This window comes from Nerophis lumbriciformis, linkage group LG25 (assembly GCF_033978685.3).
Source record: "Nerophis lumbriciformis linkage group LG25, RoL_Nlum_v2.1, whole genome shotgun sequence".
In the NCBI taxonomy this organism is placed as follows: domain Eukaryota; kingdom Metazoa; phylum Chordata; class Actinopteri; order Syngnathiformes; family Syngnathidae; genus Nerophis; species Nerophis lumbriciformis.
In genome coordinates this window covers 26,712,492-26,722,784 of record NC_084572.2, presented here as the reverse complement: position 1 = coordinate 26,722,784, position 10,293 = coordinate 26,712,492, and the positions used below count along the sequence as shown (strand labels likewise).

The 10,293-nt window shown below is 44.7% G+C and overlaps 1 protein-coding gene across 1 annotated transcript; it reads right to left on the bottom strand.

Annotated features, from left to right (window-relative positions):
- Positions 1 to 10,139, bottom strand: clrn2 (clarin 2). The gene is made up of 3 exons (XM_061984550.1): positions 9,407 to 10,139; positions 530 to 709; positions 1 to 455 (listed from the first exon to the last, which is right to left on the bottom strand). The coding sequence occupies exons 1-3, from the start codon at positions 9,657 to 9,659 to the stop codon at positions 187 to 189; spliced, it is 702 nt and encodes a 233-aa protein (XP_061840534.1). The 5' UTR covers positions 9,660 to 10,139; the 3' UTR covers positions 1 to 186.
- Between the last annotated feature and the right edge of the window lie 154 nt (positions 10,140 to 10,293).

The window sequence follows — 10,293 nt, the reverse complement described above, 5'->3', positions numbered from 1 at the left end:
TTCGTTTGAAAATAGTCTTTATATCACTGATTCGGTTCTTTCAAAGTCCAAAATTGCCAGTATTTATTTGAAAGTCCTCATTTAAAGTCCTGTCGTCTTGGCATTTTTCCATGGGGAAATCTCATATCAACAACAGCAAACGGGCAAAACAACAACAACACATCGCTGGCACCATCTTTGATTAGGTCAGTAGAGCAGGTCCAGAGCAGAGATGGTGGGCTGGTCGGGCATCTTGACCTCTGGTTTGGGCAGCTTGATGCGACTCATCGCCACCACGCCGCAGACGACAATGTGAGTCGCCACGCTTGCGACGCTCAGCCAGAAGGACCAGCCCACGCTGTCGTCCAGGACCACCAGGACGAAGAGGTTCTCCCGGTAGTTGGCCACACGCTCTGTGAGGCTGTGGTGCCTCATGGCCGCCAGGAAGCATAGCACTGCCAGAGTGCCGAACACAGCTAGTGGGGAGAAAAGATGGATCATGACCAGGATGGCGGACGTCATGCAAACCAACGATTTCGGCGTCACATACCAGCGATGAAGTTCCACAGGTACAGTCCCTTGTGACCTTTGATACTCTGGTAGGGGACTCTGCGCGCGTTGTAAATGCTGAAGGACAGACTGACCACCGCAAAGCACATGGCCGCCAGTAGGAAGAGGATCACCATCACGTGAAGGCCACCGTTCAACGTGCGTACAAGCTTCGGGAAGACTGCATGAACAAACCGAGACACAAACACACACATTCACTAAATTGACACACAAAGACACAATAGGGTCAAAATTATTAATATACTGACCAAAGTTTGTGTCATCGTTATATTGGAAAAGGTGGGGAAGTAAGTTAGTAGCAATTCAATAGAGTTTCCTACCTTATTTGGCTCCATGGTGGCTTACTTTTGCAATCATACTACAAAACACAAAACCAGTGAAATTGGCACGTTGTGTAAATCGTAAATAAAAACAGATTACAATGATTTGCAAATCCTTTTCAACCTATAGTCAATTGAAAAGACTGCAAAGACAAGATACTTAACGATCGAACTGGAAAACATTGTTATTTTTTGCAAAAATTAGCTCATTTGGAATTTGAGGCCTGCAACATGTTTCAAAAAAGCTGGCATAAGTGGCAAGGAAGACTGAGAACGTTGAGGAATGCTCATCAAACACTTATTTGGAACATCCCACAGGTGACCAGGCTAATTGAGAACAGGTGGGTGCCATGATTGGGTATAAAAGCAGCTTCCATAAAATGCTCAGTCATTCACAAACAAGGATGGGGAGAGTGTCAGAATAATTGTATCTAAGTTATCACAAAACTCTGTGTTTCAATGAGTTCCCGGCGCCAGCAGACAAAAGCTGTCTTTGATCTTACCAATCAAAAGGCTTGTAAAACTCCACTGTGTAGGATGGGAAGCGACATGAAGATGTCGGTTTCTTTGATGTATTGTAATCCACAGGAAGATTTTCTCTTGACCCGAGATCTACAAAGCAGAGAAGAAGCAGGACCAGACCCCCTTCCAGGCACCTTTTCTTTGAACTGTTTTGTAACCAAAGGCAACGGCTGTTTACGACCCCCCTTCCTTTAGAAACAGCTGTTGCCATCTAATCAGGGAAAGTCCAAATAAAAGAGTACAATCTTTCGTCAGAGCGTGGTGGAAGACTGTACAAAGAGTATAGCCCGGACGTTTCTTCTCAATTAGCTAAATTGAATTATGTCTCTGTTTAATTCCTTGCTTCTTGTCTGTTTAATAGATGTCATCTGTGTTTGAACCTAACAGAGAGGGTCACCTCTTTGTGAACAAATGCGTGAGCAAATTGTTTAAGAACAACATTTCTCAACCAGCTATTGCAAGGAATTTAGGGATTTCACCATCTACGGTCCGTAATATCATCAAAAGGTTCAGAGAATCTGGAGAAATCACTGCACGTAAGCAGCAAGGCTGAAAACCAACATTGAATGCTCGTGACCTTCGATCCCTCAGGCGGTACGAACATTAAATATCTTGTCTTTGCAGTTTATTCAATTGAATATAAGTTGAAAAGGATTTGCAAATCATTGTATTCTGTTTTTATTTACGAATTACACAACGTGTCAAATACACTGGTTTTGGGTTTTGTAGTATCACTGCAAAAATAATATTGAATTACTACTAACTTACTTTCCCACCTTTTCTAATATAACTATGACACAAACTTTGGTTAGTATATTAATAATTTTGACCCTATTGTGTCTTTGTGTTCGCCAATGCTTGAGATCCTTTGTTTAGGCACTTGATTCAGCAGAATGGTACAGGGACTAGTTTGTTGGGGGCAATGTGTGGCTGTGCGATAGCGTAGATGCAATACGATAACTGGGGCCAATGTTCTTTGCCGAAAACTAAATCCTATGAAAAGTGGGGCGTACATGCGGTACCATGAGTTATATAGAATATATTCGAACAACACAACAAAAAATACACAGCTATATGTGACAATATACATAAATCAGAAGTGAAAAATGTCGATTTCATCACGCAAATGCCAATCCAACACCGTACTACCGTGGTATTGAAAATATCGATATTTGTATCGATTTATCCACCTCTGTTTCAGTACAGGTTGTCCAAAATTTTTCCACTGAGGGCCACACATTGAAAAATTGCAGAAGCCATTTTGAAAGGACCCCGAAAAAGTCTCAGTCATGAAAATGTTAAAAATAGGTTATGACCTATTTTTTCAAACATTTTTATGTTTATGTTTACGTTTTATTAGTTACTTTTCTTTTTCTTTTTCAACGCTTAAAACTCTTGATCAACTTCAAGTCAGCAATAGATGATATCTGTCTATTACCTGACCGCTTCTATGTTAGCTATCTGTGAATTTGTGAATTATATTTATATAGCGCTTTTCTCTAGCGACTCAAAGCGCTTTACATAGTGAAAACCCAATATCTAAGTTACATTTAAACCAGTGTGGGTGGCACTGGGAGCAAGTGGGTAAAGTGTCTTGCCCAAGGACACAACGGCAGTGACTAGGATGGCGGAAGCGGGGATCAAACCTGCAACCCTCAAGTTGATGGCACGGCCACTCTACCAACCGAGCTATACCGTCTCTCTTTGTTTATAATGTACTGTATATTTTCTGCTGGATCTACTCACTATTTTATGCTGCTCTTTTTTTGCTGCAGCCGTTACATATACTGTAATATTGTACATGGTAATTGGGATTTGTATATATTATCCATCCATCCATTTTCTACCGCTTGTCTCTTTCGGGGTCGCGGGGGGTGCTGGAGCCTATCCCAGCTGCAATCGGGCGAAAGGCGGGGTACACCCTGGACAAGTCGCCACCTATTTTATAAAAATATAATATATCAGTATATACTATATACTGTATATACTGTATAATATGTAAATATTACACTTGTTATATTTTATATTGCTACCTGCATTATCCTTTCCCTCCTTACCCTTTCCATCCTTTGTAACTGAGCGACTGTGTGGAACAATTTCCCTTGTGGATCAATAAAGTTTGTCTAAGTCTGGGGATACAAAGTAAAAAAAAAATGTTTTATGCCCTTTTTGTCAAAGAAAACCCTGTTTTTATGGCATTAACACAAAATACAGTATTTAATATTCCCACCCCCCAAAAAAATAATTAAAATGTGAATTTTTTTATGAGAAGTGATTTGAGCCTTAAAAAGGTCAGTCATTCATAACACCATTAATCTAAATCCATTATTATTTTTTGAGCAATGACAGTTAAAAAAAAAAAAAAAAACACTTATAAAAGTGTGAAAAATAAGTCATAAATGTTTTTCAACATTTGAATTTCTAGATCAACTTTCGATCTATCCAACAGTTACAGGTTTTTATCATTTTTTATGTTTGTTTTTTATTTTTATTTTGTTTTTGTTTGTTTTATGCCATTTTTGTCAAAGAAAACTTTGATTGTTATATAGTGGACTGGTTCATATAATAAAATATTTTCCCAAAAAATATTTCAAAGTGTAATATTTCATGTGTAAAGTAATTGCAGTCTTGTATAGATTATTTTTTATTCATAAGCAATGACACTTTTAAAGAAAACAACTTTGTGTTATCAGTCAACATTGCAAATTTGTATCGCTACATTTCACCTGTTTGCTCTTTTATTCACTGAACGGTATGTATGTGTTGTATGTATGTATGTATGTATGTATGTATGTATGTATGTAAAACGTTGTGTCTTGATGTCCAATACAAATTTCTCCTCGGAGACAATAAAGCTAATTATTATTATTATTATTATTATTATTATAATTATATTATTATTATTCGGCAGCACGGTGGATCAGGGATTAGTGCGTCTGCCTCACAATACGAAGGTCCTGAGTAGTCCTGAGTTCAATCCCGGGCTCGGGATCTTTCTGTATGGAGTTTGCATGTCCTCCCCGTGACTGCGTGGGTTCCTTCCGGGTACTCCGGTTTCCTCCCACCTCCAAAGACATGCACCTGGGGATAGGTTGATTGGCAACACTAAATTGGCCCTCGTGTGTGAATGTGAGTGTGAATGTTGTCTGTCTATCTGTGTTGGCCCTGCGATAAGGTGGCGACTTGTCCAGGGTGTTCCCCGCCTTCCGCCCGAATGCAGCTGAGATAGGCTTCAGCGCCCCCGCGACCCCGAACGGGACAAGCGGTAGAAAATGGATGGATGGATGTTTGTTTTTTATTTTTATTTTGTTTTTGCTCGTTTTATGCCCTTTTTGTCAAAGAAAACTTTGATTTTTATATAGTAAACTGGTTTATATAATGACATTTTTTCCCCAAAAATATTTCTAAGTGTAATATTTTATGTGTAAAGTAACTGCAGTCTTGTATAGGCTAATTTTGATTCATAAGCAATGACACTTTTAAAGAAAGTGTTATCAGTCAACATTGCAACTTTTTATTGTTACATTTCACCAGTTTGCTCTTTTATTCACTGAACGGTATGTATGTATGTAAATATCATTACCCTTTCCATCCTTTGTAACTGAGCGACTGTGTGGAACAATTTCCCTTGTGGATCAATAAAGTTTGTCTAAGTCTGCGGATATAAAGTAAAAAAAATGTTTTATGCCCTTTTTGTCAAAGAAAACCCTGTTTTTTATGGCAAAAACACAAAATGCAGTATTTAATATTCCCACCCCCCAAAAAAAATAATTAGAATGTGGAATTTTTGATGAAAGGTATGTATGTATGTATGTATGTATGTAAAACGTTGTGTCTTGATGTCCAAGACAAATTTGTCCTCGGAGACAATAAAGCTAATTATTATTATTATTATTACTATTCCACTTTGTGTTTAAAATAAAAATAAAAATAATATTTTGGTCCATTAAAAAAAATGTTGTGGGCCGCAAATGGCCCTGGGACTGCACTTTGGACACTACTTTTCCAAAAACAAGGGTGTCCAAACTTTTCCGATACTCATCCATCCATCCATCCATCTTCTTCCGCTTATCTGAGGTCGGGTCGCGGGGGCAGCAGCCTAAGCAGGGAAGCCCAGACTTCCCTCTCCCCAGCCACTTCGTCCAGCTCTTCCTGTGGGACCCCGAGGCGTTCCCAGGCCAGCCGGGAGACATAGTCTTCCCAACGTGTCCTGGGTCTTCCCCGCGGCCTCCTACCGGTCGGACGTGCCCTAAACACCTCCCTAGGGAGGCGTTCGGGTGGCATCCTGACCAGATGCCCGAACCACCTCATCTGGCTCCTCTCGATGTGGAGGAGCAGCGGCTTTACTTTGAGCTCCTCCCGGATGGCAGAGCTTCTCACCCTATCTCTAAGGGAGAGCCCTGCCACCCGGCGGAGGAAACTCATTTCAGCCGCTTGTACCCGTGACCTTGTCCTTTCGGTCATAACCCAAAGCTCATTACCATAGGTGAGGATGGGAACGTAGATCGACCGGTAAATTGAGAGCTTTGCCTTCCGGCTCAGCTCCTTCTTCACCACAACGGATCGATACAGCGTCCGCATTACTGAAGACGCCGCACCGATCCGCCTGTCGATCTCACGATCCACTCTTCCCTCACTCGTGAACAAGACTCCGAGGTACTTGAACTCCTCCACTTGGGGCAAGATCTCCTCCCCAACCCGGAGATGGCACTCCACCCTTTTCCGGGCGAGAACCATGGACTCGGACTTGGAGGTGCTGATTCTCATCCCAGTCGCTTCACACTCGGCTGCGAACCGATCCAGCGAGAGCTGAAGATCCTGGCCAGATGAAGCCATCAGGACCACATCATCTGCAAAAAGCAGAGACCTAATCCTGCAGCCACCAAACCAGATCCCCTCAACGCCTTGACTGCGCCTAGAAATTCTGTCCATAAAAGTTATGAACAGAATCGGTGACAAAGGGCAGCCTTGGCGGAGTCCAAACCTCACTGGAAACGTGTCCGACTTACTACCGGCAATGCGGACCAAGCTCTGGCACTGAGCATACAGGGAGCGGACTGCCACAATCAGACAGTCCGATACCCCATACTCCCTGAGCACTCCCCACAGGACTTCCCGAGGGACACGGTCGAATGCCTTCTCCAAGTCCACAAAACACATGTAGACTGGTTGAGCAAACTCCCATGCACCCTCAAGGACCCTGCCGAGAGTATAGAGCTGGTCCACAGTTCCACGACCAGGACGAAAACCACACTGTTCCTCCTGAATCCGAGGTTCGACTATCCGGCGTAGCCTCCTCTCCAGTACACCTGAATAGACCTTACCGGGAAGGCTGAGGAGTGTGATCCCACGATAGTTAGAACACACCCTCCGGTTCCCCTTCTTAAAGAGAGGAACCACCACCCCGGTCTGCCAATCCAGTGGTACCGCCCCCGATGTCCACGCGATGCTGCAGAGTCTTGTCAACCAAGACAGCCCCACAGCATCCAGAGCCTTAAGGAACTCCGGGCGGATCTCATCCAACCCTGGGGCCTTGCCACCGAGGAGCTTTTTAACTACCTCAGCAACCTCAGCCCCAGAAATAGGAGAGCCCACCACAGACTCCCCAGGCACTGCTTCCTCATAGGAAGACGTGTTGGTGGGATTGAGGAGGTCTTCGAAGTATTCCCTCCACCGATCCACAACATCCGCAGTCGAGGTCAGCAGAACACCATCCTCGCCATACACGGTGTTGATAGTGCACTGCTTCCCCTTCCTGAGGCGGCGGATGGTGGTCCAGAATTGCTTCGAAGCCGTCCGGAAGTCGTTTTCCATGGCCTCACCGAACTCCTCCCATGTCCGAGTTTTTGCCTCTGCGACCGCTGAAGCCGCACACCGCTTGGCCTGTCGGTACTTGTCCACTGCTTCAGGAGTCCTATGAGCCAAAAGAACCCGATAGGACTCCTTCTTCAGCTTGACGGCATCCCTCACCGCCGGTGTCCACCAACGGGTTCTAGGATTACCGCCACGACAAGCACCAACTACCTTGCGGCCACAGCTCCAATCAGCCGCCTCGACAATAGAGGCGCGGAACATGGTCCATTCGGACTCAATGTCCAGCACCTCCCTCGTGACATGTTCAAAGTTCTTCCGGAGGTGGGAATTGAAACTCTCTCTGACAGGAGACTCTGCTAGACGTTCCCAGCAAACCCTCACAATGCGTTTGGGCCTGCCAGGTCTGTCCGGCATCCTCCCCCACCATCGCAGCCAACTCACCACCAGGTGGTGGTCGGTAGAAAGCTACGCCCCTCTCTTCACCCGAGTGTCCAAAACATGAGGCCGCAAATCCGATGACACAACTACAAAGTCGATCATGGAACTGCGGCCTAGGGTGTCCTGGTGCCAAGTGCACATATGGACACCCTTATGTTTGAACATGGTGTTCGTTATGGACAATCTGTGACGGGCACAAAAGTCCAATAACAAAACACCGCTCGGGTTCAGATCCGGGCAGCCATTCTTCCCAATCACGCCTCTCCAGGTTTCACTGTCGCTGCCAACGTGAGCATTGAAGTCCCCCAGTAGAACGAGGGAATCACCCGGGGGAGCACTCTCAAGTACTCCCTCGAGTGAATCCAAAAAGGGTGGGTACTCTGAGCTGCGGTTTGGCGGAGGGAAGCTACCCTCTCGTCCACCGGGTTGAACTCCAATGTACAGGCTCTGAGCCGGGGGGGAAAACAAGAATTGCCACCCCAGCCCGTCGCCTCTCACTGCCGGCAACGCCAGAGTGGAAGAGAGTCCAGCCCCTCTCGAGAGAACTGGTTCCAGAGCCCTTGCTGTGCGTCGAAGTGAGTCCGACTATATCTAGCCGGAACTTCTCCACCTCGCGCACTAGCTCAGGCTCCTTCCCCCCCAGCGAGGTGACGTTCAACGTCCCAAGAGCTAGCTTCTGTAGCCGAGGATCGGACCGCCAAGTGCCCTGCCTTCGGCTTCCGCCCAGCTCACATCGCACCCGACCTCTATGACCCCTGCTATGGGTGGTGAGCCCATTGGAGGGGGGACCCACGTTGCCTCTTCGGGCTGTGCCCGGCCGGGCCCCATGGGGACAGGCCCGGCCACCAGGCGCTCGCCATCGTGCCCCACCTCCGGGCCTGGCTCCAGAGGGGGGCCCCGGTGACCCGCGTCCGGGCGAGGGAAATCTGGGTTCCTTGTCAGTGTTATTCATAGAGATCTTCGAGCTGCTCTTTGTCTGATCCCTCACCTAGGACCAGTTTGCCTTGGGAGACCCTACCAGGGGGCATAGAAGCCCCCGGACAACATAGCTCCTAGGATCATTGGGACACGCAAACTCCTCTACCACGTTAAGGTGGCAGCTCAGAGAGGAGACTTTTCCGATACTGAAAAATGAAAGAATACACCGGGGACACTTTGACACAATTTGTACATTAATGATGATAAAACCAATTACATCAGAATATGCTAAGTACTGAGCCCCTAAAGGGACAAGGGGAAAAAAATTTTTTTTTTCATAGTTTATTTTTTATTTTGTATCTCGTGCGCACGAGAAACTATCCTGTGCGCACGAGAAAGTTTCTTGTGCGCACGAGAAACTTTTTATAAAGTTATAAAAAAATTAAAAAATTAAAAAATTATAAAATGTTTTAATTTTTTTTTATAACTTTATAAAAAGTTTCTCGTGCACACGCGATACATGTCTAAAAAAAATAGATACAAATAAAATAAAATAATTCTAAAAAAAAATCCCCCCATGTCCTTAGGGTATTTGGAGCTATTTGCAAAAAAAAAATTGAAAAAAATTATCTTAGCTTTTGTGTTATAGGTGACAAAGAAAGTATTATTAATATACCACAAAAATAATGAAATAATTTAATTTTCAGAACAAATCAAGGGCCAGTAAAAAAACAGCTTCGGGCCCAAAGTGGCCCCCGGGCCGCATTTTGGACACCCCTGTTCTGTACATTTCACAACTCGAATGTATTCAACAGAGTTTATAAATATTGTTCCTAGTGTCTTACTGTGGATTTTGGAGCGTCTTGTTCCGAGTCCACACCTCTTGGTCTTCCCTCCGCGGAACAGACCGTAGTATACGTCCCCGGTGAACAGGTCCAGCTCCGGGCTCGACGCGTTTACGATCTCGGCCCCCGTTTTGCACAAGATGCGTCCGGTGACCCATCGCTCCGTGGACAGGGCCGCAAGCAGCAGGACCACGGAGCCCACACAGAGCGCCGAGGCGGCGGAGAAACTTATCCGTTTCCACAGCGAAGGCATCCTACGACGAGTCCATGTCTCCCCGGGAGAGGGATCACGACGCCGGGGAGCGACCGCGGACAGCCCCCGGCCTCCACCATGAGTTTACCCTATATTGGTTGAATTAGAAAATGAATCGTTGTAATGTTTCGCCGAGTGAGCTGTGTTGCTCCGGTGAGTCATTGACGAGGAGAAACAGAATCTATGGCGGTCAAAAGGATCCCTTACGAGGAGAAACTCTATCCTGCTTGCTCCTGCTGGTCCTCTTTTTTTTCCAGTCCTGCATCCAATCATAAGCTATAAATCTATAAATAACCTTTACAAGTGCATCGTCTAATCGGTGAACTTATAAAAACCATGCAAGCATGGTTAATTTGAGTCAGAATGAGATATGTGGTTCATTTCAATCCCAAAGGTTACGCTTTGTTTACATTTCCCATTTGGGTAAGTAAGGCGGAAGTGTCGAAGGGTGATATTTAAAAAATAAAATAAAATAAATAAATAAAAACACCAAAATATATTTTTGAGTACGAAAAAAACATAAACGCGTCGCACAAATATATATATATATATATATATATATATATATATATATATATATATATGTATATAAAAAATAATGTTGTAAAAGTCAAAATGTTTTAATGGCCGAGTC